The 27,398-nt window shown below is 38.2% G+C and overlaps 1 protein-coding gene across 8 annotated transcripts in view; it reads right to left on the minus strand.

Moving 5' to 3' along the window:
• Positions 1–27,398, minus strand: part of ATM (ATM serine/threonine kinase) — a 129,762-nt gene that overhangs the window by 61,316 nt on the left and 41,048 nt on the right. For 6 of the 8 annotated variants that reach the window (XM_078432709.2, XM_078432710.2, XM_078432706.2 and 3 more), the window contains 15 exons: positions 24,049–24,131; positions 23,797–23,952; positions 23,053–23,128; positions 22,794–22,924; positions 21,944–22,064; positions 15,095–15,268; positions 14,036–14,205; positions 12,318–12,564; positions 9,094–9,209; positions 8,095–8,221; positions 7,444–7,643; positions 4,105–4,279; positions 3,164–3,328; positions 2,190–2,322; positions 504–599 (listed from right to left, as the gene is read on the minus strand). In XM_078432709.2, the coding sequence (XP_078288835.2) occupies positions 504–599; positions 2,190–2,322; positions 3,164–3,328; positions 4,105–4,279; positions 7,444–7,643; positions 8,095–8,221; positions 9,094–9,209; positions 12,318–12,564; positions 14,036–14,205; positions 15,095–15,268; positions 21,944–22,064; positions 22,794–22,924; positions 23,053–23,128; positions 23,797–23,952; positions 24,049–24,131 (2,170 nt within the window). Of the gene's footprint in view, positions 1–482; positions 600–2,189; positions 2,323–3,163; positions 3,329–4,104; positions 4,280–7,443; positions 7,644–8,094; positions 8,222–9,093; positions 9,210–12,317; positions 12,565–14,035; positions 14,206–15,094; positions 15,269–21,943; positions 22,065–22,793; positions 22,925–23,052; positions 23,129–23,796; positions 23,953–24,048; positions 24,132–27,398 lie in introns of all 8 variants that reach the window. The other 2 variants (XM_078432711.2, XM_078432714.2) reach the window with 2 other exon arrangements.

The following is a 27,398-nucleotide window of genomic DNA, read 5'->3' on the forward strand; positions in this document are numbered from 1 at the left end:
AGCACAGAGCCTGATGCAGGGCTCAAACTCATGAATGGCGACATCATGACCTGAGCTGAAGTAGGACATTCAACTAGCTGAGCCACCCAGATGCCCCAAATGTGGTTTTAATATCTGAGTTTAATTCATCTAGCCCTCCAAAACCTCATCTTATTTCTGTCCTACAAAAAGACTAAGTACTAATCAGTTATATTTACAAAATGTATCAAAGATGATTTGCAACTTAATGCTACAAACAGGTATTTCAAACTTTCCTAAAGATAACCAAGGCCTTTTCAAAAGAACGGTTTTGCACACGTGTATATCGCTAACTTTTCACTTTTATAAATGTTTAAGGGAAGTACGAAAGGAGGGCTGCTTAAGGCCATCTAAACTAGACAGAACTATACCTCAGCTAGCACCGCACGTTTCCTTAATAACCCAAATGACAAACTTCTACTGATTGTGAAAACAGGAATGGCCACTCAAACAGAAAAACTCACATTCATTTAGCCAGAGATTACCTAAAACTTCTCTTTCACCAGTGTGGCTCACTGCCATCTTGCATAACTGCAACAAGCTGACGATTAGTTTCACCATTATGCCATCTTGTGGGTTTTCTAGGAGCAGTTTTAAAAAAATTAGTTTCAACTACACCGGAGAATACACATTTCTTTACAACAGGCTTATATATCAAATTATCTAAAACACTTTTATCAAGTTTTTTTTTTTAAAACAAGGTTTTAAAACCATAAGAAGGTCAAAAAATATATAGTGAATAGATCTCGACTTATAAAACAGAACCATGTAAAAATGACTGGCAATATTTGGCAGAGAGAGAAAGAGAAATGTCTTCATATGTTGCACAGATAAGTCAATACCTTAGGAAAATCACAGTAAGAAATACAAAAGTCATTCAACATCAACCTGAAAGAGACCTTGGGAGCATGTCATGTTCTTCAACATCTAGCATTTAGTCTAGAACAGCAATATCCAATAGAACTTTCTGCAATGACAGAAATGTTCCATAATCTGTACTGTCCAACAACAGCCACTAGCTCACTTACTCCTGAGAACGTGACATGAGCTAGTATGATATAAGAAACTAAATTTTAAATTTTATTAAACTTTAATTCACTGAAATTTAAGTAGCTATGAACAGCTACTGGACAAGAGAAGTCTAGACCAATGAATGACCCAAACACACGAGAACAAAAGATACAGTTTCTCATCTTTACACAAACACTCATCTCAGAACAAATGTGCTACGAGCTCTGAGCTCAGGTGGTCAAAATCAAAATTAGTTTTTATTATTTTTTAATTTTTTTTTTAACGTTTATTTGTTTTTGAGACAGAGACAGAGCATGAACGGGGGAGGGGCAGAGAGAGAGGGAGACACAGAATCGGAAGCAGGCTCCAGGCTCCGAGCCATCAGCCCAGAGCCCGATGCGGTGCTCGAACTCACGGACCGTGAGAGCGTGACCTGAGTTGAAGTCGGACACTTAACCGACTGAGCCACCCAGGCGCCCCCAATATTAGTTTTTAAAGTTACTGGAAAAAAATCACAATGGAAATGTGAAATTAATGGGTACAAGATGAAAATCAAAATGTAAGTAGAGAAAATTTCCAAGTACAATATTACAGTAACCTAAACTGAAATCAAAATAACATAAAAATGAATGTTTTCTTAAATGAGAAAAAGGTAGAAACACATATACAAATATGTGTGTATACAGAAAACACACACATATGCACACAATTACATGCACACACATGGCTAAGAGGCTGTAAGTGGGACACGTTTCTTCTATGAATACGAGTTGGAGCAGGAGGCAGAGAGACACATTGCCTGTATGCCTGGCTCTAAGGAACTCAAATTTCTGTCTCAGGCAGCAGGAAGGGATTAAAACTTTTCAAGCAAGAGAATAATGCAATCATGTTTGGGTTCAGAGAAATCACCCTGGCTGAGGTGCAGGGGATGGATGAAATGAGGGTAATTCAAGGTGAGGAGGCCATGTAATGACCTCTTTCCCAGTTAGAAGAGAAATGATAGAGGTTTGAACTAAAGGATCAGAATCTAAACTAAGTCCGTGGCAATTAATCAAAGAGTAAGAGTTTACAAAACTCAAAAAAAAAAAAAAAAAAAAAAGTTTACAAAGCTCTTTCCAAAAGAAATAGGTACAAATAACTCGGGTCATTGACATCAGTACCCTGAGATGCTCTCATGAGATCCATCATCTGATCTTTATGTTGTGCCAGCTGTCTGCGAAGATCCTTCAACCCTTCGAGCCTTGTCAAAGGAAGTGCATCATAAACACTCACGGAGAGAAAATGATTTATTTCCTGAAAGAGAGCATTAGTTAAAAACATAACTGGTTTTTTGATTTGTATGAAGTCTGCGAAATAAAACTCAAAAGAAAAAAATTACTAAGAGCCTTTCGCAGACACTGACTCACAGCTTTATTATTACCAAACAAGGTAGAAATAAATGACTTCTTCCAGTTCAGTCCTACAATGTGGTTTGGTTTTTTTGTTTTGTTTTGTTTTGTTGGCCAATGTTTTAATCTTGACTCTCTCACAAGAACATCTTTAAGATTTTAAGATTATAATTAGCATATTCCAAGGGAAAAGTTTAAATTTCTACTTATTTAGTACTGTAACTCCCATTTTATATGTTAGTACATTTAGCTATATTATCACATTGATATGCAGTCAAATATAGAGTATGGTTTTAAAATTGGAATAAAATTTATGCTAAAAAACACACTTGAAAATAATTTTCAAGTTTATAAAGATTAAAGTAAGATTAAAACTTGAAAAACTCTTTAAAAATTCAAATATCATCTCTACTTCAAACATCAAATTGTCCTTCAAAAGATCACACAGTAATTTTGAGGAATTAATGAATCTGATGCATACGAAAATCAAGCATATTTTATATCACATTTCTTCAATACTTAATTTCAGACCGTAACAAAAAAAAAACTTAATATTTACAATTTTACTGCAATACAAGAGGATATATTAAGACTCACTTTTTTGTTGAGAAGCTAAATCTCAGGTTATTTTTTATCACAGTTTTTTTTAAAAGACTCAGTTGTTTTCTTTCAGAGAATTAGAAGTGTTCAAAAAGTATTGCTCTTTATCCTAATACAAAATAGTAAGATGATGGAATAATTATTACCTCCAAAAGTGAAAAGGGTCCTTTACTGTATTTAATTTTCTGCTGAGTAAGACGCAAATCCTTAAAGACATCATGGTCAGGAAAAGGATCTAAAAGTTTAATTGTCATATAGAGGTTTTCATTATCCTTGTTATCTATCACTAAGTATTTCAACAAGTCCAATACCTAAACATAATTTTAAAAAGAAAAAATCAAAAGGAAAAAATGGTTTAATTACATTTTAAAGTAAAACAACCAAACCTACTATAATAAGTGATAAAAACTCTACTGGCCTAGTTCAGATAAAAGGTTCTAATTACTTCTATAGTACCAGCTATTACTGTTTTCAAATGAGTCAACAAATACGTAAGTTGCTGCTATAGCATGGGTACTGGGGTAGAGAAATGCCAATATTACCGGAACATTTTATTTAAGCAGTATCTCACACACCATGACAGTAGTATGAACTGCTGTCCCTCGTTTTCATTACCTCTATACTTCAAAGCAAGGAAGAGACAGACACTGTTAGGTAATCTGTTAGATCCAAGTTACTGGGGGCGCCTGGGTGGCTCGATCCGCTAAGCACCCAACTCTTGGTTTCAGCTCAGGTCATGATCTTGAGGTTTTGTGGGTTCAAGCTCCACACTGGTCTCTATGCTGGGAGTGCGGAGCCTGCTTGGGATTCTCTCTCTCTCCTCCCTCTCCCTGCCCCTCCCCCACTCGCACTGTCTCTGTTTCTTTCAAATACAAAAAATTTTAAAAATTAAAAAAAATTATTAGGTGCTCTGTAATTAAATGATTACAAGGCTTAATTAACTGAAAATGTTTTTCCAACCATTTTTCAAAGAATATTTTCACTGAAATGACCCACTGCACCAAGTAAACGTAAAACGTTCAGCTCCTTCCAATAACGCTCTATCAATGTATGTCAAATATCTTTGTGAAGATGATTTGGGCATCACCTGTTCCTGAACCTCCATCTGATCATCCACAAGGGGTATGAGTGTACCGACAATGACATGAAGGTGATTTTCTAAAGCATCCTTGCAGTAAGTGACTGCTGTGTGGCAAACCCGGCTTAACAGGTCACAACACAGGGAGAAGCTTCGTAACGACACGTCCATGAAACGAGAAGGCCTGTGACACAGGCAAAAAACAGTAAGTTCTGGGAAACTGCTTCCATATGAGCTCATTAAAAAGTCATTTTTATTCAGCAGCTCTAATTCTGAAGTGACCCTGACACAAGTCACTTTTGTATCTAATTCCTTAATGGTTTAAAAACCAAAAAGAGAAGTGACAACAGCAAAATGAGAGAGTAGACAGCTCCAATCCCCCCTCCTGACAGGCCGAGCGGGCAGAACTTTGTCAGAACTCTGTCAAATAGGCAAAGGTGTACAGAAGTCGAGCAAATGCTAAAAAACAAACAAACAAAAAACAAACAAAAACGGCAACTTAAACGGCACCATGGAGGGGTGCCTGGTGGCTCAGTCGGTTAAGCATCTGACTTCGGTTCAGGTCATGATCTCACAGTTCATGGGTTCGAGCCCCGCACTGGGATCTGTACAGACAGCACGGAGCCTGCTTGGGATTCTCTCTCCCTCTCTCTCTGCCTCCCCCCGTTGGCGCGCTCTCTCTCTCTAAATAAACAAGTGTTTAAAAAAAAAAAAAAAAAGACTTAAAGCTTCATGGCGTTCTACCAGCCTCTGCCTCGCTACTCCCTCCCCACCTTGGCGGGTGTGATGAAAAAACTACAGTCCCCATTCCCAGCATGGGATCCTGGCCCTTTGCTCTGGATGGAGCAGAGCAGAGCGTATTTGTTAATGACTGTGTGTATCTGTCCTAAGCCTGTCTGGGAGCTACCTGAAGGGCGGGTGCTTCACTCTGGTTTGTCTTACTTGAATCTCCCCAGGCTGTAAGAGCCATGAGCAGTGCTCAAAAGCACCATAAATAACACTGGCCAACTACCCACAGCTGTGAGGGGCAACAGATTATTGTTCAGACATGCAACAGACTGCCTAAAGCCTAGGATGAAAAGCTGGGAAGAAAGTTTCTTCCTGAAATTAGAGAGTTCAAAATCTCTCATATATCTGGGACACTGAGAAAGCCATACATATGCCCAAGGTAAGAAGCTTATTCAAAAAACACCTAGGAAGACCATACGTGTTCATGCTGGGCTAGTCCCTAGGCTGGGTGAGAACCTGCCCGTGAAGGCAAGTCCTCACAAAGAGCCAACCTGCAGAAGTTGGGAAAGATTCTCATTCATTCTCTCTCTCTCTCTCTCTCTCTCTCTCTCTCTCTCTCTCTCTCTCTCTCTCTCATATTCAATCACTTGCTCTCGGCATTCAAGGAAATCTGTGTAAAAATACTACCTGAACACAAGGAACACTCTTCAGTAGCCACATACGGTGAGGAACACACCCTTGGCAAAAAGAGTTTGCACACTCATGAAACATATGGACCACTACAACCTTCGACAATTAGGGGAAAAAAAAGTCAAACCCTAGGGAAGGGGAGAGTGTGATTTCCCCATTTACCACAATTTAATAGTAAAATAGCCAGTTTTCAGAACAAAACAGAGAGCCCAGAAATCCACACTTATATAGTCACTTAATCCACAGCAAAGGAGGCAAGAATCTACAACAGGGAAAAGACAGTCATTTCAGCAAACGGTGCTGGGAAAACTGAACGGCTATGTGCCAAAGAGTGAAACTAAACCACTTTCTTATAATTGCACACAAAAATAAACTCAAAATTCATTACACCTAAATGGGAAACCTGAAACCACAGAACTCCTAGAAGAAATCACAGACAGTAACTTCTTTGATATCAGCCAGAGAAACATTTTTCTAGGTACGTCTCCTCAGGCAAGGTAAACAAAAGAAAAAATCTCATCAAAATAAAAAGCTTTTGCACAGCAAAGGAAATTATCAACAAAACAACAAGGTAAGATATAAGATATCTCCAAATGCTATATCTGATGAAGGTTAATATCCAAAATACATAAAGAATTCACACAAAAATTAAAAAAATAATCAGATTAAGGTGCCTGGGTGGGTTGGGGGGCTGAGCATCTGACTCTTGATTTCAACTCAGGTCTTGATCCCAGGGTTGTGGGGCTGAGCCCCACATGCTGAGCATGGAGCCTGCTTCAGATTCTCTCTCCCTCTCCCTCCCACTTGTGCTCTCTCAAAAAAACAAAACAAACAAAAACAACAGCAAAAAACCCAGGTAGTACTGACACAAGGGCAAACCAAGGACATAGAATTGAGAATCGAGAAATAAATCCACACATCAAGGGCCAAATGATTTCTGATAAGGATGCCAAGTCCATCCAAAGTGGTGCCCACTTTCCCTATACATGGTCCTACGTGATTTCTTCCATCTGGCTTTTCCTGAGCTATGCCCTTCTATAATAAAGCGGTATTTTAGTCAGTAAACAGCTATCCTGAGTTCTGAGAGCCACTCTAAAAATGACTCAGAACTGTAGGAAGAGGGTCATTGGAACCTGCAGTGTAGAGCTGGCTGGTCAGCACAGGTGCTAATCCTGGCTAGTGACTGCCATTGGAAAGGAAGGAGGGGCAGGCAGTCTTGCAGGACTGAGACCTCAATCTGTGGAATCTGACACTAACCAGCTACATCTGAGTTGAACTGTAGGACACCCAGCAGGTGTCTGGAGAATTGTGTGAGTGTGTGTGTGTGTGTGTGTGTGTGTGTGTGTCTAGAGAGTGGGTGTTATACACACACACACACACACACACACACACACACACACACATACACACACACACACACACACACACACACACACACAGGAACTGGTGACCAGAACCACTATAGTGACATAGATATTTCAGGCCATCTAAAATTAGTTTATTTTAAAATGATGAATTGGGGCATCTGGGTGGCTCAGTCAGTTAAGCATCAGATTTCAGCTCTGATCACAATCTTACAGTTTGTGGGTTCGAGCCCTGCGTTGGGCTCTGTGCTAACAGCTCAGAGCCTGGAGCCTGCTTCAGATTCTGTGACTCCCTCTCTCCGCCCCTCCCTGGCTCACACTCTGTTTCTCTCTCTCAAAAAAAAAAAAAAAAAAAAAAAATTTTTTTTAAATGTTGAAGACCCTTAATACTAATATTTTTTGAGATGAAGAAATAGTAATTCAATTTTTAAAAAATATTAAGTAGATATATATTAGAAAGCAAAATAAAGAAAACAATACTGTGGCTTCTACATCTTAAAACTATGTAAATTTTCAACTAACAGGGTAGAAAAAACTTACATATTGCTCTAAATATATTTCTTACCTTTTGTTGATATAATGAATCAAAGTGTAAATAACGTCTCGAAGAACAAAGGCCCACGCTCCTCCTAAGGTACTTTTTATGTCTTTCAGTAATAAACTAACAAATAGGTGATATATTTTCAGAATTCTGTGCTTTTTATAAACATTATTTGTCTCAGCGGCTTGTTCACATATGGCTAGAAGAATTTTCTGATAGGAATCCTAGAAAATAAAGAGACATTTCATAAAAACTTATGTAATCATTTATACTCAGCTATAACAAATGTATTTTATATTCAAAATAACAAATTACAGAATTTTGTGTTGGTTTGATATCAAAGGCAAATATTACATTAAGAAAATTAATATCATGAACTTAAAAAACTATTGTCAATTTATCTAGCTTTCAGACAGCAAAAAATAATTTAAAAAACATCTACACTCTGAGCTAACATATGACTAAACTATCATGAAATTCAGGCTTCATCAATGAATACTGACAGGTAAGATACCAAGATATAAACTTGTTGAGGAGTGTTTTACTTTTTAATTAATTCAGATGAATTTTCCATTTGTTCATCTTTTTTTCTCTTTAAGATGCACTTACACAGATTTTTGAGCTGAAAAAGAAGGAATTCTCTCTTCAGTTATTTTAATAGAAATGTGTACTCACAGGGCTTTTGGAAAGAATTTCTAAGATGCTTTTAAGCTTGGTTTTATGGCAATTACTGATATAGGCAAACGTTGCTTTGATCACGTGTGATGGGAAATGAGGTGGGTTAGGAGCAGGGTCCAAATCCCTAAGAGTCAGAAGAAAACACGCAGTCATCATTTTCAGAACAAAATTAAGACAATAATAATCCCACATTCTACAACTACTCTTCCATTGAAAAACTTGGCTTTTAAATAAAATCACAAATGACTTATGACGGTCTACATGTTAGCAGTCAGCATATCTAAATACCTGTGCCCTCCATGACTGAATCAATTTTAAATGATTTGCTGACGAAATCTTTTATGAAGTTAATGGCAATCCCACAAATGAGCCTTGGTATCACTTCACATTTGAATTAAAGTTCTAAACTAGTACTGTAAAAGCACTAATACCTTAAGACTGGGAAATCAAACACTATTTACATCAAATGAAATTATACAGTAAAAGTATTCGGGTGGATATTATTACTTTTTTGCACAGCTGGCATGGTAGGGAACTCAAAAATACGTAAAGGGTGCTTTCAAGAAGCTTACAATCAAGCTGGGAAAGTAACATATACAGCCAAGTGCGTCTCACATCCAAGTTAAGCTGTCATAGGTAAGATTCTGAGAGCTAAGGAGCATCAAGAAAAGGTGATCTAGAAATGCAAGCCACAGGTAAGAAACCCATGGATGTGTCCATGAAATTTCAAAAAACAGAATGAAAGATTGAGAAGGAAAAGGTCAACGGATTTGCAAACCAGGTGATCCACCTGAAGGAGCGAGCAATCATGGTGGGGAGACTCCAGTAGAGGCAAGGAGGTGGTACTTCAAGTCAAAGGCAGTTACTTTTAAAGAAACAATTTAAAAGCATAGCTGTGCCTAAAAACTGAAATAGACATTTGAAGGTGTCAAGCAATAAGCTTCCCAAGGAAATTCTGAGATTGCAGTTAATCCGCTAAATTTAAAATACCCGTACCCTGAAAAGTCACCGAGGTCAGTGCTTTGGCTGCCACCAGAAGTTGCTGGTTCGTGTAACGTCATCAGTAACTCCACAACAATCTCTGGTAAATTACTGAGGAATAAGTGATCAATCTGTAAGGATACAAAATTAAAATAATGTTTAAGTTCTTATGTCTGTGAGCTTTAACACGGCTCAAGGGGCTAATGTTACGGCATCATTTCCAAAATGAGTCAGTGACCGTAAAAGGAAATAGATGATGAAAGACCTAAGATCTGCCAAGACATATGGCTAACTCCACTTTTTTCTGCTATGCAACCGACCTGTAGCCTGGGGGAGAGTAAGGAAATCTAACCAAACAAGACTCCCTTAATCTGACTCTAGTTTCATTTTATTTTTTTTTTTTTTCTCTTTTTTTTTTTTTTTTTTTTATTTTTGGGACAGAGAGAGACAGAGCATGAACGGGGGAGGGGCAGAGAGAGAGGGAGACACAGAATCGGAAACAGGCTCCAGGCTCCGAGCCATCAGCCCAGAGCCTGACGCGGGGCTCGAACTCACGGACCGCGAGATCGTGACCTGGCTGAAGTCGGACGCTTAACCGACTGCGCCACCCAGGCGCCCCTCTAGTTTCATTTTAAAGAATCATTTTAACTAAGGCTTCAGCTGTAGCACTGAATTCCTCAACCTAGTAATTTTCCTGCCAACCAAATTCCCCACTGATCTACACGGCTTCTCAGTCTGCATTTTACTCTTGACTCACTTGGGAGATCTCTCTCACTTAACAATACTTGTAAGAATTCCCAGTGACTGGCAATAAGCATTTCTCTGTTCCCTGCAGAACTTTCCCCCAGATTTCTACTTGGCTGATGTGCCAAATTCTGAGCCTAGCTGGCCCCCACATCCCCTGTCATCATCAGTCAACCAAAATCCTCCCAGACAGGAGCAGGTTCTCCATCGATCCACCTCCTGTTAACGGCGGCCTCCCAGAGAGAGGCACACATTCTCTAATTATACAGAATGGGCCTGCTGCGTTACATATACCCCAGCCAAGTGAAGGACGGTCATGAAGTTGTGAAGGAGGACTCATTAGCTCTCCAAGTTAGGAATTACAAGGGCACCAAACTTAAAGGCAAATAAATGGCTGATTTACTTGGTGTGCAAGGAGGTTTGAAAACACACTTCCTCATAACAGAAGCATTTTAAAATGTGACAAAAAGGAAGCCAAACGTAAGGGTGCTAGCCTTTCCCTCAGGCTTACACATCCGTCATTCAGGTCACCACTTCCAAGGTTTCAACCCTCTTAAAACACCAGCTCATTTCAAAGTATATCTGGGACAAGGAAGGACAAATTGGCCCCATCTGATTAATAACAAAGGAAAAACTCATGAATTCCCTTACACAAAAAATGACCAGCGGCTTCACTAGTTTCCTATTATTCTGTAATAAGCCCGATCTGTACTGTTTAGCTGAGGGACATACTGTTCAGATGTCTAGGTACAGCTAAACAATGTTGCAACTGTTAATATTTTTGGCTTTCCACAAGTGACAGTTTTAAGAGGCTTAGAGACTAATAATAATAGCTGCACCAACCCTTACTCACTGAAAAAAGAATCAACAAGATGGATTCAGAGAAAGTGTGTATTAGAGAATCAAAGAAAAACTTAACTTGTGACAACTTAATGCTAACTGGAATTGCAACTAATAAAAATTTATGTCTTTAACCAAGAAGATAAGAAATTATCATTTAAGTTTGCCTCTCTTCATTCTCAAGACTGATGTTTCAATCAGGCCTCAGTGTAATTGTGTTCTCCTCCTAGACTTACTCTGACTCTGAAAATTGCTGTCTTTTGGTTTGAATAATTTTAAGAAGTAGTAAGATTAGGTCTGCTTAGAAGTCTAAGCAGGAAGACGGGCTGGGAGGGGATAAAAGCAGCGTCTTTCATAAATCCCATAACCTCTGGAGCTGTAACATCCAGTTCCAAGTAACTTTTGAGAAGGGAGCTCCTCGTTTGCCTCCAGACTGACTGAGAAGCAGCTCTGACTGGCAGTGGTCCCTCTAAGCAGCTGGGAAATTCGTTCCGTTTGCTGGCTCCATATAGGTCAGGGGCAAACAAAACAAGTCTTTTGAAGTTTATCTAACTGTAATTTTAACATTAGCCAACTTTGCTTAGTCATCCCTTACTTACAAAACAAAACAAAAAAGTTGAGAGTTACCAATCCTCTCTGACCTTAAACAAAGTTTATATATGTGTTTTTAATGTAATCTCCCTCAAATTATTTTGGATGTATGTAAGTTATATTAAAAACAGAAGCTGTTAGATCCTTTTTTACCTGACTCCATCTTTTCTCAAATTATGAGTATTCACTACATACAAAGTAGCAGGGGTACAAAGCAGAAAAAAAAAACAGCAGAAAATCTGTCCGAGTACTCACAGCAGAGAAGATAAACCATATTCTTAAGTAACTTATATTACACGTTAAAAGGTGGTAAGTGTCATGGAAAAAAGAAAGAGCAGAGCATGGGAGTCTGGGATCATACTTCTCCCCGAACAGTAAAGAGCTCAATGGGACTGAAGAGACAGTGAGGAACACTTTGTATACACTGTCCAGTAGTGCATGGATTGAACACCCAGCTTGCATTCACGTATTACTGCCAATAAAAATAAATTTTAAAAATGAAAAAGCAATAAATTTCAAAGTTTTTAAAAATTTTTCTGGTTAAAAACATTTCATTTATAAAAGCTACTCAAAAGAAGAGACCACTGTAATAACAACAACAATAAAAAAATTCACGGATTGCCTACACCAGACAGTGATGACTACATATTAAATTTTACTACATAAATGATGACTGGTCTTAAAACTTTAAAGTCACATGTCAGGGGGCACCTGGGTAGCTCAGTTAGGTGTCCGACTTCGGCTCAGGTCACAACCTCACAGTTTGTGGGTTCAAGCCCCAAGTCAGGCTCTGTGCCGACAGCTCGGAGCCTGGAGCCTGCTTCGGATTCTGTGTCTCCCTCCCTCTCTCTGCCCCTCCCCCACTCGCAGAGCGTTCTGTCTCTGTCTCTCAAAAATGCATAAACATTAAAAAGAAAATCTTTAAGTTACATCTCAGACCAATTAGGGGCTCAAGAGGGGTGTCTGTCTGGCTCAGCTGGTAGAGCATGAGACCCCTGATCTCAGGATTGTGAGTTCGAGCCCCACATTTGGCCTAGAGCTAGTAGGTAAAAGTGAAGTCATACCTGTTTTCCTAGAAAGTTTTCATCTTTGAGTGTGTCGTAGACTTTGGTAGCAGTCTCTCTCTGCTGTGCTGTCTCACTTTCTCCTGTACCCTCATAGGCAAAGTAAGGAAGAATATTTACAAGAATCTTCGGAAAACAGTGTGTTAGAAGAGTTTTCCAATCCTCTTGAATCTGATTAGCAATGGACTTCACCTCATCAAAACGACTTCTAATCACCAGATGTGGGATCAAAACCTTGTAACAAGATCTAAAAATGTAAAAATTTCAAGTACATGTTATATATAACTTCTCAAAGTCAAATTTTACAACACAGCCCTTAAAATAATGAAACGAGCATTAGAACATCACTTTGTCTAGATCACTAAACATTCTTACTCTAATTTTATAAATGCAGAGATGAAGTTAAATAAATTTTAAATAATCACATAAGAAAACAGAGATCTTAGAATACACCAACCTAATTCTATGATCAAAAAAAGTGGGAAATGAATTTCTCTCTTCTACATAATCAATTTATGCAAAATTATTTCATTTATGTAGAATGAAATGTGAAAGAAATGTATGAATTCAAACTATTTTTCTAAAGTTTACTTGTTTATTTTGAGAGAGAGAGAGCACATGCACAAGCAGGGGAGGGGTCAGAGAGAGAGAAGAGAGAGAATCTGAAGCAGGCTTCACACTGTCAGCACAAAGCCTGATGTGGGACTAGATTTCACCTATGGTGAGATCATGACCTGAGCTGAAATCAAGAGCTGGACGCTTAACCAACTGAGCCACCCAGGTGCCCGGTGAATTCAAACTATGAATGTAAATACTGTTATAGCCAAAATGAAACAACAAGGATCACTGAATAACGCACTGCTTTCCCATCATCCTGAGACCAAAACATTATTCTCTAGATGATTCTTCAGTTGTTCCAAATCTATTTTCAAAATTTTCTTCTCAAGAGTTAGGATTTAGCAAAATAAGTATTTTTACGTTACACTTTAAATCTAATAAAAATAATGACAAAATGGTCCATAGCCAAGGAACAGAAAGGAAGAACAATGCAGAAATAACAGCCACTGGTAATTTCTCTTTGGTTTGTCATAGGGAAGAATACCAAACATTAAAGCTAAAAGAGGGGCGCCTGGATGGCTTAGTTGGTTAAGCGTCCAACTTCAGCGCAAGTCATGATCTCACGGTCCGTGAGTTCGAACCCCATGTCGGGCTCTGTGCTGACAGCTCAGAGCCTGGAGCCTGCTTTGGATTGTGTCTCCTTCTCTCTCTGCCCCTCCCTCACTCGTGCTCTGTCTCTCTCTGTCTCTCAAATATAAATAAATGTAAAAATAAAAAAAATTCAAAAAAAAATTTAAAGCTGAAAGAGTCCTTAGAGACCGATGTTACTTTCTTACTGTACAGATTGAAAAACCAAAGCCGAGCAGGTATTTTCATGGCTTGCCTGAAGTTACACAGCTAGTTACTGGCACAGCTAGGACCGGACCCTAAACCCAGTGATTCCCTTCAGTACACTCTAATTAAAACAAGCAGCCCTGTCTCTCCTACTATACAGCCCCCAAGCTCCGGATGTGTGTGTGTGTGTGTGTGTGCGTGTGTGTGTGCACACGTACATGTGTATGTGCATGTGTGTATGTGCGTGTGTCAGGTGGGGGTGGGGGGCTCCCAAACATTACCCTCTAATTTTAAAATGAACATATTTCTTGTGTGTGTACACCTACCTATAGAAATCCTCAACATTTGTGTAGTTTAATAAAATAAAAGGAAAAGTACATAAGCTGTGTTCAGTATCTTGAAGATTCAGCCATTCCAAAACCAGATAATCCAAATGAGAAGCCATGAAGTCTTCTAAATGTCTGTACCCAAAGGTTTCAGAAACTTTCTCTAAAACCTGCACAAATCAGAAAGAAGTCAATGCTTTAAGAAACCAATGAAACAATATATCTAGATCTAAATCCTTCATTATTTACAGCATAACTTTGACACGTTCATTCAACTATTCTATACCTTGGCTTCCTCATCTATGAGATGGAGATAATAAAAGTACTTATACTTCAGAGACGCTAAACAAGAAAAATGTATTTAATATAATTAGCACAGAGCCTGGCACATAGCGACCACTCAGTAAATGTTAAAAGGTTAACTGGTCTAAGATTGATTACCCACAGGCTGGCCTACTTTAAGGGTCCATGGAGACCATGCTGGTAGAATCCTGAATGGTCTGTCAGGCCACTGGTCTATCACTGGTTCATCATATGAACATCTATGATGGAAAGGCGTGGAACTTTCCAAACCATGGAGGTGAGGTGGTGGAACGGGGCAGAGGCAAACATTCAACAACAATGTGCTGATGTGATTGCACAAATGGACTCTAGTGTTCCTTTCCCAGTCCTGCAACTTTAAAAGTGTCACAGCTCTATGATTTGACTTCTAGCCCTGCTAGATCCCAAGGTCGTGACCCAGAACTCCCAGGCAAAACACTTGCTACTGCTCTTTTCTCTATGGGTCTCCCTCAATAAAAGCAATTCCAGAGGGCCTGGTCTGCCTGATGAAAGGTCACTGATCCCTATCAGTTCAATGAACACCCCGTGACACGCTGGAGGTAAAAAATAAATGATACCACATACAAATAAACATACGCTAAAGAGTTACTACTTTCCAATATTCCAGATCTAAAAAATAAAACGGTCTCCAAGAGCCACTTTAAAATAAGTTTACACTCTTTAAATTATTTACAAGTTACCCAAGGAAGATAATAAAAAGTATTCATCCACATGTACCTTTTTAATGAGGTGAGGTTCTAATCCACTCTCTTTCACAGCCTTGCACAGGGCAAACAAAGCCTGTTTCTCACAGACGGGGCTGCAGCATAAAATCACAGCCATCGTCATCAGCAGGACAGATTTTCTGTTATAAACCTCATCTACGAGTTCAGTGTTCTCAGCTCTGTGGGCCTGCGATGGAATTTTAAAAACAATGATGTCATATGAGTACACAAACATTACAAATAAACCAATCAGGCTAAAATCAATGTTCACCATTATAACGTCTAAGCAGCCAGTGAGCAATTTTATTTTTTTATTTTTATTTTTTTTAATTTTTTTTTTTTTAACATTTATTTATTTTTGAGACAGAGGACAGAGCACGAACAGGGGAGGGTCAGAGAGAGGGAGACACAGAATCTGAAACAGGCTCCAGACTCTGAGCTGTCAGCACAGAGCCCGACGTGGGGCTCAAACTCATGGACCGCGAAATCATGACCTGAGCCGAAGTCGGCCGCTTAACTGACTGAGCCACCCAGGCCCCCACCAGTGAGCAATTTTAAACCCTAGAGTGATGGAGCCAAGAGCAGAGATATGAGAAAATATCAAAGTTTCTACAGTGCAAAAACTGTTTCTGATAATATCTTAGGGAAAGAATTCACAAACATTTCAGTGAGGTATAAAGCAATTTAAAGAAAAACAAGAAAGAAATTGCAACAAGGGCAACCTGATGGTCACCAGAGAGGCAGGTGGGGGGGGGGGGGGTAATCAGGTGATGGGGATGAAGGGTGCTCTTGTGATGAGCACAGGTGATGTAAGGAAATGCTGAAGCACCACATTGTACACCTGAAGGTAGTATAACACTGTAGGCTAACTGACGAGAATTAAAACAAAAACTTAAATTAAAAAAAAAAAAATCCAAGTAGGGGAGAATAACTAAAAGCTCCTTTTCAATTACAAAGTATACATCCTGGGATGTTTTTATTATCATAATTTCATAGACAGCACTTTATACTGCAAAACATATAGTCACGTGTACTGTCAAAAGTAAAAATGGGGGCACCCGAGTAGCTCAGTTGGTTAAGCGTCCAACTCTTGATTTTAGCTCAGGTCATGATCTCGCAGTCGTGACCTCAAGCCCCACGACAGGCTCTGTACTGGGCAGGGAGCCTGCTTGAGATACTCTCTCTCTCCCTCTGCCCCTGTCCCACTTGCATGCGTGCATGGGCATGTGTGCTCTTTCTCTCAAAAAAAAAAAAAAAGGTAAAAATAAAATCATGCAACTAGACAGAATGACACATGCTTCTAGTTTAATGACCCATCATTATAATATCCCAACAGATGTGAACATTTTTTGACTAGCTGTAATTGATAAAAGCTTCTCGGGCACCTGGCTGGTTCAGTAGGTGGAGCATGAGATTCTTGATCTCAGACTTGTGAGTTTGAGCCCCACAATCGGTGAAGAGATTACTTAAAAATAAAATCATGAATGGGGCGCCTGGGTGGCTCAGCTGGTTAAGTGTCTGACTTTGGCTCAGGTCATGATCTCGTGGTTTGCGACTTCAAGCCCTGGGTCAGCTCTGTGCTGACAGCTCAGAGCCTAGAGCCTGCTTCAGATTCTGTGTCTCCCTCTCTGTCTGTCCCTCCCCCACTCACACTCTATTCCTTTCTCTCTGTCAAAAATAAATAAACATTTAAAAAAATTAAAAAATAAAATCTTAAAAAAAAAGTTTCTCTTCACATTTAGAAAACTCTCCTACCCATTGATCCTACTTCTGGTTTTTTGGAACAAGGAAAAGGAAGAGCCTTTACTAAATGGCCATCATTGACATGTTTGAAAATAGCTATGAGGTTCCCACTAAGTCAGCTCCTTCACCAACTCCTTAGGAGAGACGGGATCTACAGACTCTAACATCCTAGTTAAAAATCTACTTCTACTCAGAACCAAACCCAAAATACAAGCTGCCTTCTATAATGTATAGATGAGTCCAGATTCTTTTTATCAGCTTGTGTGTGACAGTAAGCTTCTATTAATGACATCTAAGGCAGAATTTGTTTCTTTTGATAACTATTGCAATGGGATTCATACAGTGCTCTCAAGAGTAAAACCTGTTAGGACTTGTTACAAATGAATTTCTATCAAGTCAGTATTTTCCCTTTTTGCTTAAGACAGGCTAATTTTAAAATGTACCATATGGGGCGCCTGGGTGGCTCAGTCGGTTAAGCGTCCGACTTCGGCTCAGGTCGTGATCTCGCGGTCCGTGAGTTCAAGCCCCGCGTCAGCCTCTGTGCTGACTGCTCAGAGCCTGGAGCCTGTTTCGGATTCTGTGTCTCTCTCTCTCTCTGACCCTCCCCCATTCATGCTCTGTCTCTCTCTGTCTCAAAAATAAATAAACGTCAAAAAAAAAATTTTTTTTTAAATGTACCATATACATCTCTATTAAATCTTATATTATTCACATTCATTTTTCCAATCTATTGAAACTTTTTTTGAAATTCACATTCTTTCACCCAACTGTCCAAAAACTGTCCTTTTGTGTTATCACCGACTAGACAGTATTTGATTAACCACCTCATATACTTTTCACAAACATATCAAGGCATAAATAAGTGAATAAATTCTAACACTCAGATAATTTTGCCATTTAAGAAAAATATTATTCTACAAAGAAATATAAGAATCATAAGGCTCCCTAAAGAACACCAATATAAGTTGATCTCCCCTATCAGAACAGGGTTTTCAATCCATTTCTTCCTACCATCACCTTTCTCCAAATTGGTTTTTAACCAGATCTTACAAGAAATATTTTAAGAAGACAGAAATCACATCAAGCAACTTTTCCAAACACAATGGTATAAATCAATTTAAAAATCCTGACAAAACCACAAATGCACGCAGTCTAAACAACATGCTACTGAACACCCAATGGGTAAATGAAGAAATCAAAGAGGAAATAAAAATATACATGGAAACAAATGAAAATGAAAACACAATGATCCAAAATCTTTGGGATGTAGCAAAAGCAGTTCTAAGAGGGAAGTTTATAGCAATACCTCAAGAAACAACAAAACTCTCAAGAAAACAACCTAACTTTACACCTAACAGAACTAGAAAAAGAAAAAGCAAAGGCCAAAGCTGGTGGAAGGAAGGAAATAAAGATTAGAAAGGAAATAAAGAAAAGAGACAACAACAACAAAAACAGAAAAGATCAAGGAAGCCAAGGGCTGGTTCTTTGAAAAGATCAACAAAATTGATAAACCTTTGACCAGAGTCATCAAGAAAAAAAAGAGGACTCAAATAAAATTGGAATGAAAGAGGAGAAATAGCAACTGATACCACAAAAATACAAAGAATAAGAGAATACTATGAAACATTATATGCCAACAAACTGGACAATCAAGAACAGATGGGTAAATTTCTAGACACATAAAGTTCCAAAACTAAATCAGGAAGAAACAGAAAACTTGAATAGATTACTAGTAAAGAAATTGAATTGGTAATCAAAAATCTCCCAACAAACACATCCAAAACCAGATGGCTTCACAGGTGAATTCTACCAGACATTTAAAGAAGAGATATTATTTATTCTTCTCAAACTACTCCAAAAATGAGAAGAAAAAGGAAAACTTCCAAATTTGTTCCAGAAGGCCCTGATACCAAAACCAGGCAGAAAGACAAAAAAGAGAACTAGGGGCCAATATCCCTGATGAATGCAGATGCAAAAATCCCCAACAAAATAATACCAAACTAAATTCAACAATACATCAAAAAGACCATTTGCTGCAGTCAAGGGTATTTATTTCAGGGATGCAAGGATGGTTCGATATTCACAAGTCAATCAATGTGATACATCATATTAACAAGAGGAAAAATAAAAACCATATGATCCCCTCAACAGATAAAAAAAAATTTAAGAAAATACAACATCTTTCATGATAAACACTCTCCGAACAAAGAGGGTTTAGGGGAAACAAAGCTCAACATGATAAAAGCCATATGTGAAAAACCCGCAGCTAACATTATACTCAATGGTGAAAAACTAAAAGCATTTACTCTAAGAGCAGGCACAAATAAAAGGTGTCCACTCTCACCATTTTTATTCAACACAATACTGGAAGCCCTAACTACAGCAACCAAACATGAAATAAAAGGCATCTAAATTGGTAAGGAAGAAGTGAAACTGCCACTATTTGCAGATGAAATGATACTACACATAGAAAAACCTACGGAGTGCCTGGGTGGCTCAGTCAGTTAAGCGTCTGACTCTTGATCTCAGCTCGGGTCATGATCTTGTGGTTTGTGGGTTCAAGCCCCACATCGGGCTCTGCGCTGACAGTGCAGATCCTGCTTGGGGTTCTGTCTCTCCTTCCCTCTGCCCCTCCCCTGCTTGTGTTCTTTCAAAATAAATAAACTAAAAAAAAAAAAAAAAGAAAACCCTAAAGACTCCATCAAAAAACCATTAGAACTCATAAATGAATTCAGTATGCTGTTGCAGGATACAAAATTAATACACAGAAATCTGTCGCAGTTTTTTATACACTAGTAACGAAGTAGCAGAAAGAGAAACTAAGAAAACAATGCCATTTACAATTATACCAAAAAGAATAAAATACCTAGGAGTATATTTAACCAAGGAGGTAAAAGACCTATACTCTGAAAAAATAAGATGTTAATGAAAGAAACTGAAAATGACACAGAAAAATGGAAATATATGTCATGGTCTCATATTGGAAGAATTAATATTATCAAAATGTCCATACTACTCAAAACAATCTACAGATTCAATGCAATCCCTATCAAAATACCAACAGTATTTTTCACAGAACTGGAACAAATAATCTTATAAAGCTTGTATGGGACCAGAAAAGACTCTGAATACCCAAAACAGTCTTGAAAAAGAACAAAACCAGAGGTATCACAATCACAGTAATCAAAGCAGTATGGTACCGGCACAAAAAAAGATACACAATCAATGTAACAGAAGAGAGAGGCTAGAAATAAACCTACACTTACATGGTGAGTCTATGACATAGGAGGCAAGAATATACAATGCGAAATAAACAGTATCTTCAATAAAATGGTGCTGGGAAAACTGGACAGCTACATGGCCAAGAATAAAACTGGGCCACTAACTCCATACACAAAAATAAACTCAAAATGGATGAAAAGTCTAAATGTGAGACCTGAAACCACAAAATTCCTAAAAGAAAACATAGGCAGTATTCTCTTGGACACTGACCTTAGCAACAGTTTTCTGTATATCAATTCAGGCAAAGAAAACTAAAGCAAAAATAAACTATTGAGAGAACACCAAAATAAATGTTTTGCCCACCAAAGGGAAACCATCAACAAAACGGAAAGGAAAGAGATATTTGTAAGTGATATATCTGATAAGGAATTAACATCCAAAATATATAAAGAACTTCTACAATTTAACACCTAAAGAAAAATTTGATTAAAAGATGAGCAGAGTACCTAAACAGACATTTTTCCAAAGAAGACATCGAGATGGCCAACAGACACATGAAAAGATGCTCGACATCATTCATGATCATGGAAACACAAACCAAAACCACAATGAGCTATTACCTCACACCTGTCAGAATGGTTGCTATCAAGAAAATCAGAAATAACAAGTGTTAGTGAGGATGTGGAGAAAAGGAACCCTGTGCACTGTTGGTGGGAATATAAAATGGTGAAGCCAATGTGGAAAACAGTATAAGGTTCTTTAAAAAATTAAAAATAGGAATCCCTTATGATCCAATAATTTCACTACTAGGTACTCACTCAAAGAAACAAAAACACTAATTTAAAAGATATATGCACCCCTATGCATTATTCACAATATCCAAGTGAGGGAAGTAACCCAAGTGTCCACTGACAAATGAATGGATCAAGAATATATGGAGGATGCATATATTGGGCAGGTGGGTGCAACAGAATATGACTCAGCCACAAAAAAGAATGAGATCTTGACTTCTGCAACAATGTGGATGGACGCAGACGGTATTATGCTAAATGAAATAAATCAAAGAAACACAAACACCATAGGATTTCACTTTAAGTGAACAAAAAAAAATCAGACTTTTAAATACAGAGAAGTGGTGATTATCAGAGGGGAGGTGGGTGGAGGAATGGGTGAAAGAGAGAATGGAGATTAAGAGGTACAAACTTCCATCTATAAAATAAGTCACAGGGATGAAAAATACAGCATAGGGAATATACTCAATAATAATGTAACAATGCTGCATGGTGACTACGTTTATAGTATGGTGACTACGTCTATCGTAAGCACTGGGTAATGTACAGAATTGTGAAATTATCACGTTACACACGTGAAACTAATATAACATTGTACCTTAACGATACTTCAACTTAAAAAAATTTTTTTTTTAAAGTTTATTTTTATTTATTTTGAGAGAGACAGACACAGCGTGAGTGGGGGAGGTGCAGAAAGAGAGAGAGACAGAGACAGAGAGAAAGAGAGAGGGTATCCTAAGCAGGCTCCACACTGCGCAGAGCCTGACGCGGGACTCAAATTCACAAACCGTGAGATCACGACCTGAGCCGAAACCAAGAGTCAGACACTTAACTGAGCCAACCAGGCACCCCTCAATTAAAATTTTAATGAAAAAGGAAGCCATTTACACTCAATAAATTTTGTTCTTCCCACAAAAATAGTACATCTAAGTTGAATCAAAAGAAATTGCCATTATTGGACCAAGTCTAACCTATAACAAGATAATTTCAATTAACTCATACAGTTGTTTTAGTAAACCAGCGGATGTCGTCTTAGACCACGCTTGGTAAAGTAGTATATACCATATTTATAAGAAGTGTATGATACTAGCAAGTATTAAAATTACTACTTCTCTCATTCCTTCCTGAGCTTTCGAGTATGCATTTTCAAAGGCTGTTTGCTGAAGCTTCAAAGGAAGTGCTTTCAATAATGTGGAAGAACCTCCGTGCTTCATATCCTGGAATAATCTTAAAAAAAAAAAAAAAAAAAAAGTAAAAAGTGAAATAATTTACCCTAAATACAACTTTCCAAAGTATATTATCAGACACAAATAAATCACTATGTGACACACCCTAATATACTGGGTCTTGTTTCAAAAAACTAATGAAATCTGAGCCCATTTAAGCAGCTTATATTTTAGGTAGATGTGTTAGAACGTAACATTTCAAGCGTTCAAGAATGCTGAACAACCTGACAAAAACATGCAGTCCTAAAAAATTACAGTTGCTCCTTTAAGTACTCAAACATAAAACAGGTCTACACGATAGAATCACTCCAGTGACTCTGTGACTGCATGTTCACCAGAATAAATATAATCGTAATTAGCACAAAATGAAATGTCCCAATCTTCATTTTATAAACTCATATAAAAGTCACAGTGACATCCAAACATTCAATACCTTCTGGAAGTGGTTAAGACACACATCTTATTCAACTCAACCACTTACTAGCTGTATGGCACGGAGCAAGTTACTTTCTCTCACTGAGCCACACTTTTTACTCACAAAATGGAGAAAATAATAGTATCTAAGTGATAAAAGTGTCAGAATTAAGAGAAAACATAAATGCCAGGCCTACAGTATATGCCCAGTAAGTGCTACCTACTTTCAACATCACAACTAGTGACCCACACCTGTGCCAGACGAGACACGCTATCTGCAGCATTCGAGACACGTCATGAATATAGGACCTATTACCTATTGATGGACTCTGCGGCCAACATGCTAACTTGATGATGATTATCAGCAAGAAAATGTGGAAAGACTTCGTTCACAGGAAACTCTTTGCCCATCACATTAAGAATAGCCCATTTTGAATAAGGATCAGCCTATGGGAAAAGAACTAAGGTTAAATATGAAATACTAAGACAAAAATTATCCATCAACAAACAGAAACAAAGGCTACTTTAAAAATTTCAATAGAGACCTTATTAATAATTGATGTGGAATAACTCACCTCGAGCAAAGTTTTAAGGCATTTTACTAGTGCCATTCTTACAGAGAATGTGCATTTCCCCTCCTTTGCTAAGTGCCTGAAATAAAGTAAGTGTTTCAAAGTCAAATAATTATTCCACTAAAAGCTCAGTCAAAATATATCATTGAGTATCATACTTATTCTAGGTTTCTTCCAAAATTTCTTTTCATACTAAATTTAATTCTCATTCTGTAATCCTCATAGGCCAATATTCTCAGCTTCCAAAAAACTCCAAATAAAAAAAGTTAGTTTGAAAAGGAGTTCATTTTAATGTACCTTTTTTGTTTTCTATGATCATGCCTCATCTGGGGGCTATCATACTTCAGCGAACCATGTTATTTATAAACTTGCTTTAAAAGGAAAACATTTGTAAAACTTGTTTTTATATCAAAGATTTCAAAACCACATTCTACACTGATTCAGAAATCCTTACAAATCAAGTGGGAGGAGGGCTCTAAAGATGTGCTCCTCTGTAAATATGGTAAAACTTGCCTCGTGTCACGTCACGCTGTGACTACATGCATACACTGGGGACAAGGCCAATGTGTTCACTGTTCTTCAAGCAATCAAGGAAGGAAACAGAAACTACATTCTGCTATTGTTAAAAGATGTATATACTCACATTCAAGGATTCGAACAAATCACTAATGCAGAAAGACAAAGTTAACAATTGCATCCAGAGTAGTAAAAGAAAGTTAAGAACGCCACAAAATACTCTGCACCTACCAGAACGCTCCAATCACTGTTAGAAACTGCCCTTGGGCATCCCTTGTGTTTTCAGCATCCATACTGCCTTGACACAGGTTCATCACTATATGAACGACATGGTTTAAAACTGTCTTGCAAACATCCTGGTCACGGCGATACAAAGAACACACGTTGCTGTAGTGGAAAAAATTTAACTTTATAAGTACAGCACAACACACCAGTTAGTTTATAAATTTAAAGTGAACATAACACATGGTTTTAATTTCTTACGATAGTGGCTTTAGGAGTTCAACAACCTCTTCCATCGGCAAAGGATGTTCTTCTCCAGGAAGCTCCTTTAAAAGCACTAGATACTAAGACAGTTGAGGGGGTTAAATCATTTTTTTCCTATAGGTCATTTGCTTAAATAAGTATACACACGTAACCATAAATTCACACATTAATGCATGCACACATGTGCACACACACATACACACACAAGACCAGTGAATTTGTAAAAGAGGCAGTATAGTAACAAAAAGGGTCTGAAGTCAAACAGAGCTGGACTCAAATCCCAGCACTACAACCTATTACTTGCATGGTTAAAAAACGTGCCTTGTCATCGGAGCCTTGTACTCTCACCTGTAAAATGCGGACAGGGCACTTACATGGCCAGGTTACTGAGGATTAAAGGAAATGAATGTAAATGTCTAGCATGTATTGTAGGAATTCAGTAAACAGATAGTTGTAATCACTGTTGGGGTTAAAAGCCTGCGCAAGAATCTGAAATGATTATTATGTTCCTACCCTCCAAAAATAATGCTTCGGGATAAGACTTCAATGGTTCAAAACTGTTCTATGGAATTTTGGACAGCAGACATAGTGGTGGGCAGGGAAAAGGCAAATACACTGGCTTCTCTTCCTAAAGGCAACCTTGTAGGGTTCTCTATGGTACTGGGGATACCAAAGGCCACTCAGCAACTACCAGGTATAATAATGGCAGTTGTAACTAGGCAGCTGGTTTCCGAGAGCCGCCAAACAATTTTCTAGCTATAGTAAGAAATTCAAAGATACTTCTTCCTATCATCCATATGTAGAAAAATGTTTCTTCCTCCTTCTCAGATATTATAAAAGAAGATTAAATTGGACCATTTTAAATATTTGCTTTGAGAGTCACATGCACAATGTCATAGAGTATCTTGAACTGACTTTAAACACCAAAGCCTCAAGAAAAGCTCAGAGCCTTCCTCACTGGTGGGGGCTGGAGACCTGACTAGAGTGTTGGCCAGGGTCAAAACCAGGGGATCACACAAGGCTCAACTGAGCACATTTGCTGGGGGCAGAGGATCAACAAGCTTGTTCACGACAGCTGGAACATGACAAGGATTCCACAAGGATTCGAACTTCATGACTATAAGGTTCTAATAACGGAATCCCCTGGCATGTTTCCTGGGTCTGAGGAAACACAGGCATGTTTGCCAATTTTCTGGGACTAGGGACATGCCCACGGACTCACCCAGCATACTTGCTGGGCCAGAGGCTCTCCCTAAATGTTCAGTAGTGCTGGAGCGAAGGAGATGACTTACATGGTCAGGAGCTAAGTAACATATAAGAATACTGAGTAACCAAGTAAATGTATGGAAGTTAAATGGGAAGCCAGGTCCCTTACTGTTGGGAAAGGTAGCTAGAAATATGGACAGAGAAAACAACAAATCCTATGATGTTGGACTGGAACTGAAGAAATCTATCGGTAGGTAGACAGATTAATGGGATTAGGGCAGGAGAGGGATTCCTTTCTTAATAGTCTCAAAAAAAAAAAAAAAAAAAAAAAAAAAAACAAATCTGTATCTACTTATTAGGAAACATGAGACAAACCCAAAGTGAGGGCTTCTAAAGAACAAGTGGCTATATTTCCCTTCTTCTGATGCTTTTAGCCTAAGGCCAACAGAAGAAGGGAATAATAAAGATCAGAGAAGAAATAAACAATATAGAAACAAACAAACAAACAAAAAACCCAGAACAGATCAATGAAACTAGGTGCTAGTTCTTTGAAAGAATTAATAAAACTGATAAACCCCTAGCTAGACTTACCAAAAAGAAAAAAGAAAGGACCCAAATAAATAAAATCACAAATGAAAGAGATTACAACGAACACCACAGAAATACAAACGATTGTAAGAGAGTAATATGAAAAATGATACGTAACAATTTAGGCAATCTGGAAGAAACAGATAAACTCCTAGAAACATACAAACTACCAAAACTGAAACAGAAATAGAAAATTTGAACAGGCTCATAACCAGCAAAGAAATCGAATCAGTAATCAAAAATCTCCCAACAAACAAAAGTCCAGGGCCACATGGCTTCCCAGGTAAATTCTACCAAACATTTAAAGAACAGTTAATATGTTTTCTTCTCAAAGTGTTCCAAAAAGTAGAAATGGGAGGAAACTTACAAACTCTTCTATAAGGCCAGTATTACCTTGATTCCAAAACCAAAGACTCCAATAAAAAAAAGAATTATAAACTAATATCCCTGATAAACATGGATGCAAAAATTCTCAACAAACTACTAGCAAATCCAATCCAATAAATAGTACATTAAAAGAATCATTCACCATGATCATGGTCCTGGGCTGCAAGGAGGGTCAGTATTTGCAAATCAATCAATGTAATACATCACATTAATAAAAGAAAGGATAAAAACCATACGATCCTCTCGATAGATGCAAAAAAAAAGTATTTGACAAAGTACAACATCCATTCTTGATACAAAACTTCAACAAAGTAGGGATAGAGGGAACATATGTCAACATTCATAAAGGCCATATGTGAAAGACCCACAGCTAACATTCTCAATGGGGAAAAACAGAGCTCTTCCTCTATGGTCAAGACCAAGACAGGGATGTCCACTCTCACCACTGTTATCTAACATAAGACTGGAAATATGAGTCTCAGCAATCAGACAACAAGAAAAACAAAGCATCCAGGGGCGCCTGGGTGGCGCAGTCAGTTAAGCGTCCGACTTCAGCTCAGGTCACGATCTCGCGGTCCGTGAGTTCGAGCCCCGTGTCGGGCTCTGGGCTGATGGCTCAGAGCCTGGAGCCTGCTTCCGATTCTGTGTCTCCTTCTCTCTCTGCCCCTCCCCCTTTCACGCTCTGTCTCTCTCTGTCTCAAAAATAAATAAACGTCAAAAAAAAATATTAAAAAAAAAAACAAAAAAAACCAAAGCATCCAAATAGGCAAAGAAGTCAAACGCTCATGATTTGTAGACAACATGATATTCCATGTAGAAAACCTGAAAGACTCCACCAAAAAATGCTAGAATTGATACACAAATTCAGTGAAGTCACAGGATACAAAATTAATGCAGATATCTGTTGCAGTTCTGTACACCAATAACGGAGCGGCAGAAAGAGAAATCAAGGAATCGACCCATGTATAATTGTACCAAAAACCCTAAGATACTTAGGAATAAACCTACCAAAGAGGTAAAAGATCTATAGTCTGAAAACTATAAAACACTGATGAAAGAAATTGAAGAAGGCACAAAGAAACAGAAAAACATTCCAAGCTTATGGATTGGAAGAACAAACATCCTTAAAAAGTCTATACTATTTAATGCAATCCATACATTTAATG

This window comes from Panthera onca, chromosome D1 (assembly GCF_046562875.1).
Source record: "Panthera onca isolate mPanOnc1 chromosome D1, mPanOnc1 haplotype 2, whole genome shotgun sequence".
Lineage (NCBI taxonomy): Eukaryota > Metazoa > Chordata > Mammalia > Carnivora > Felidae > Panthera > Panthera onca.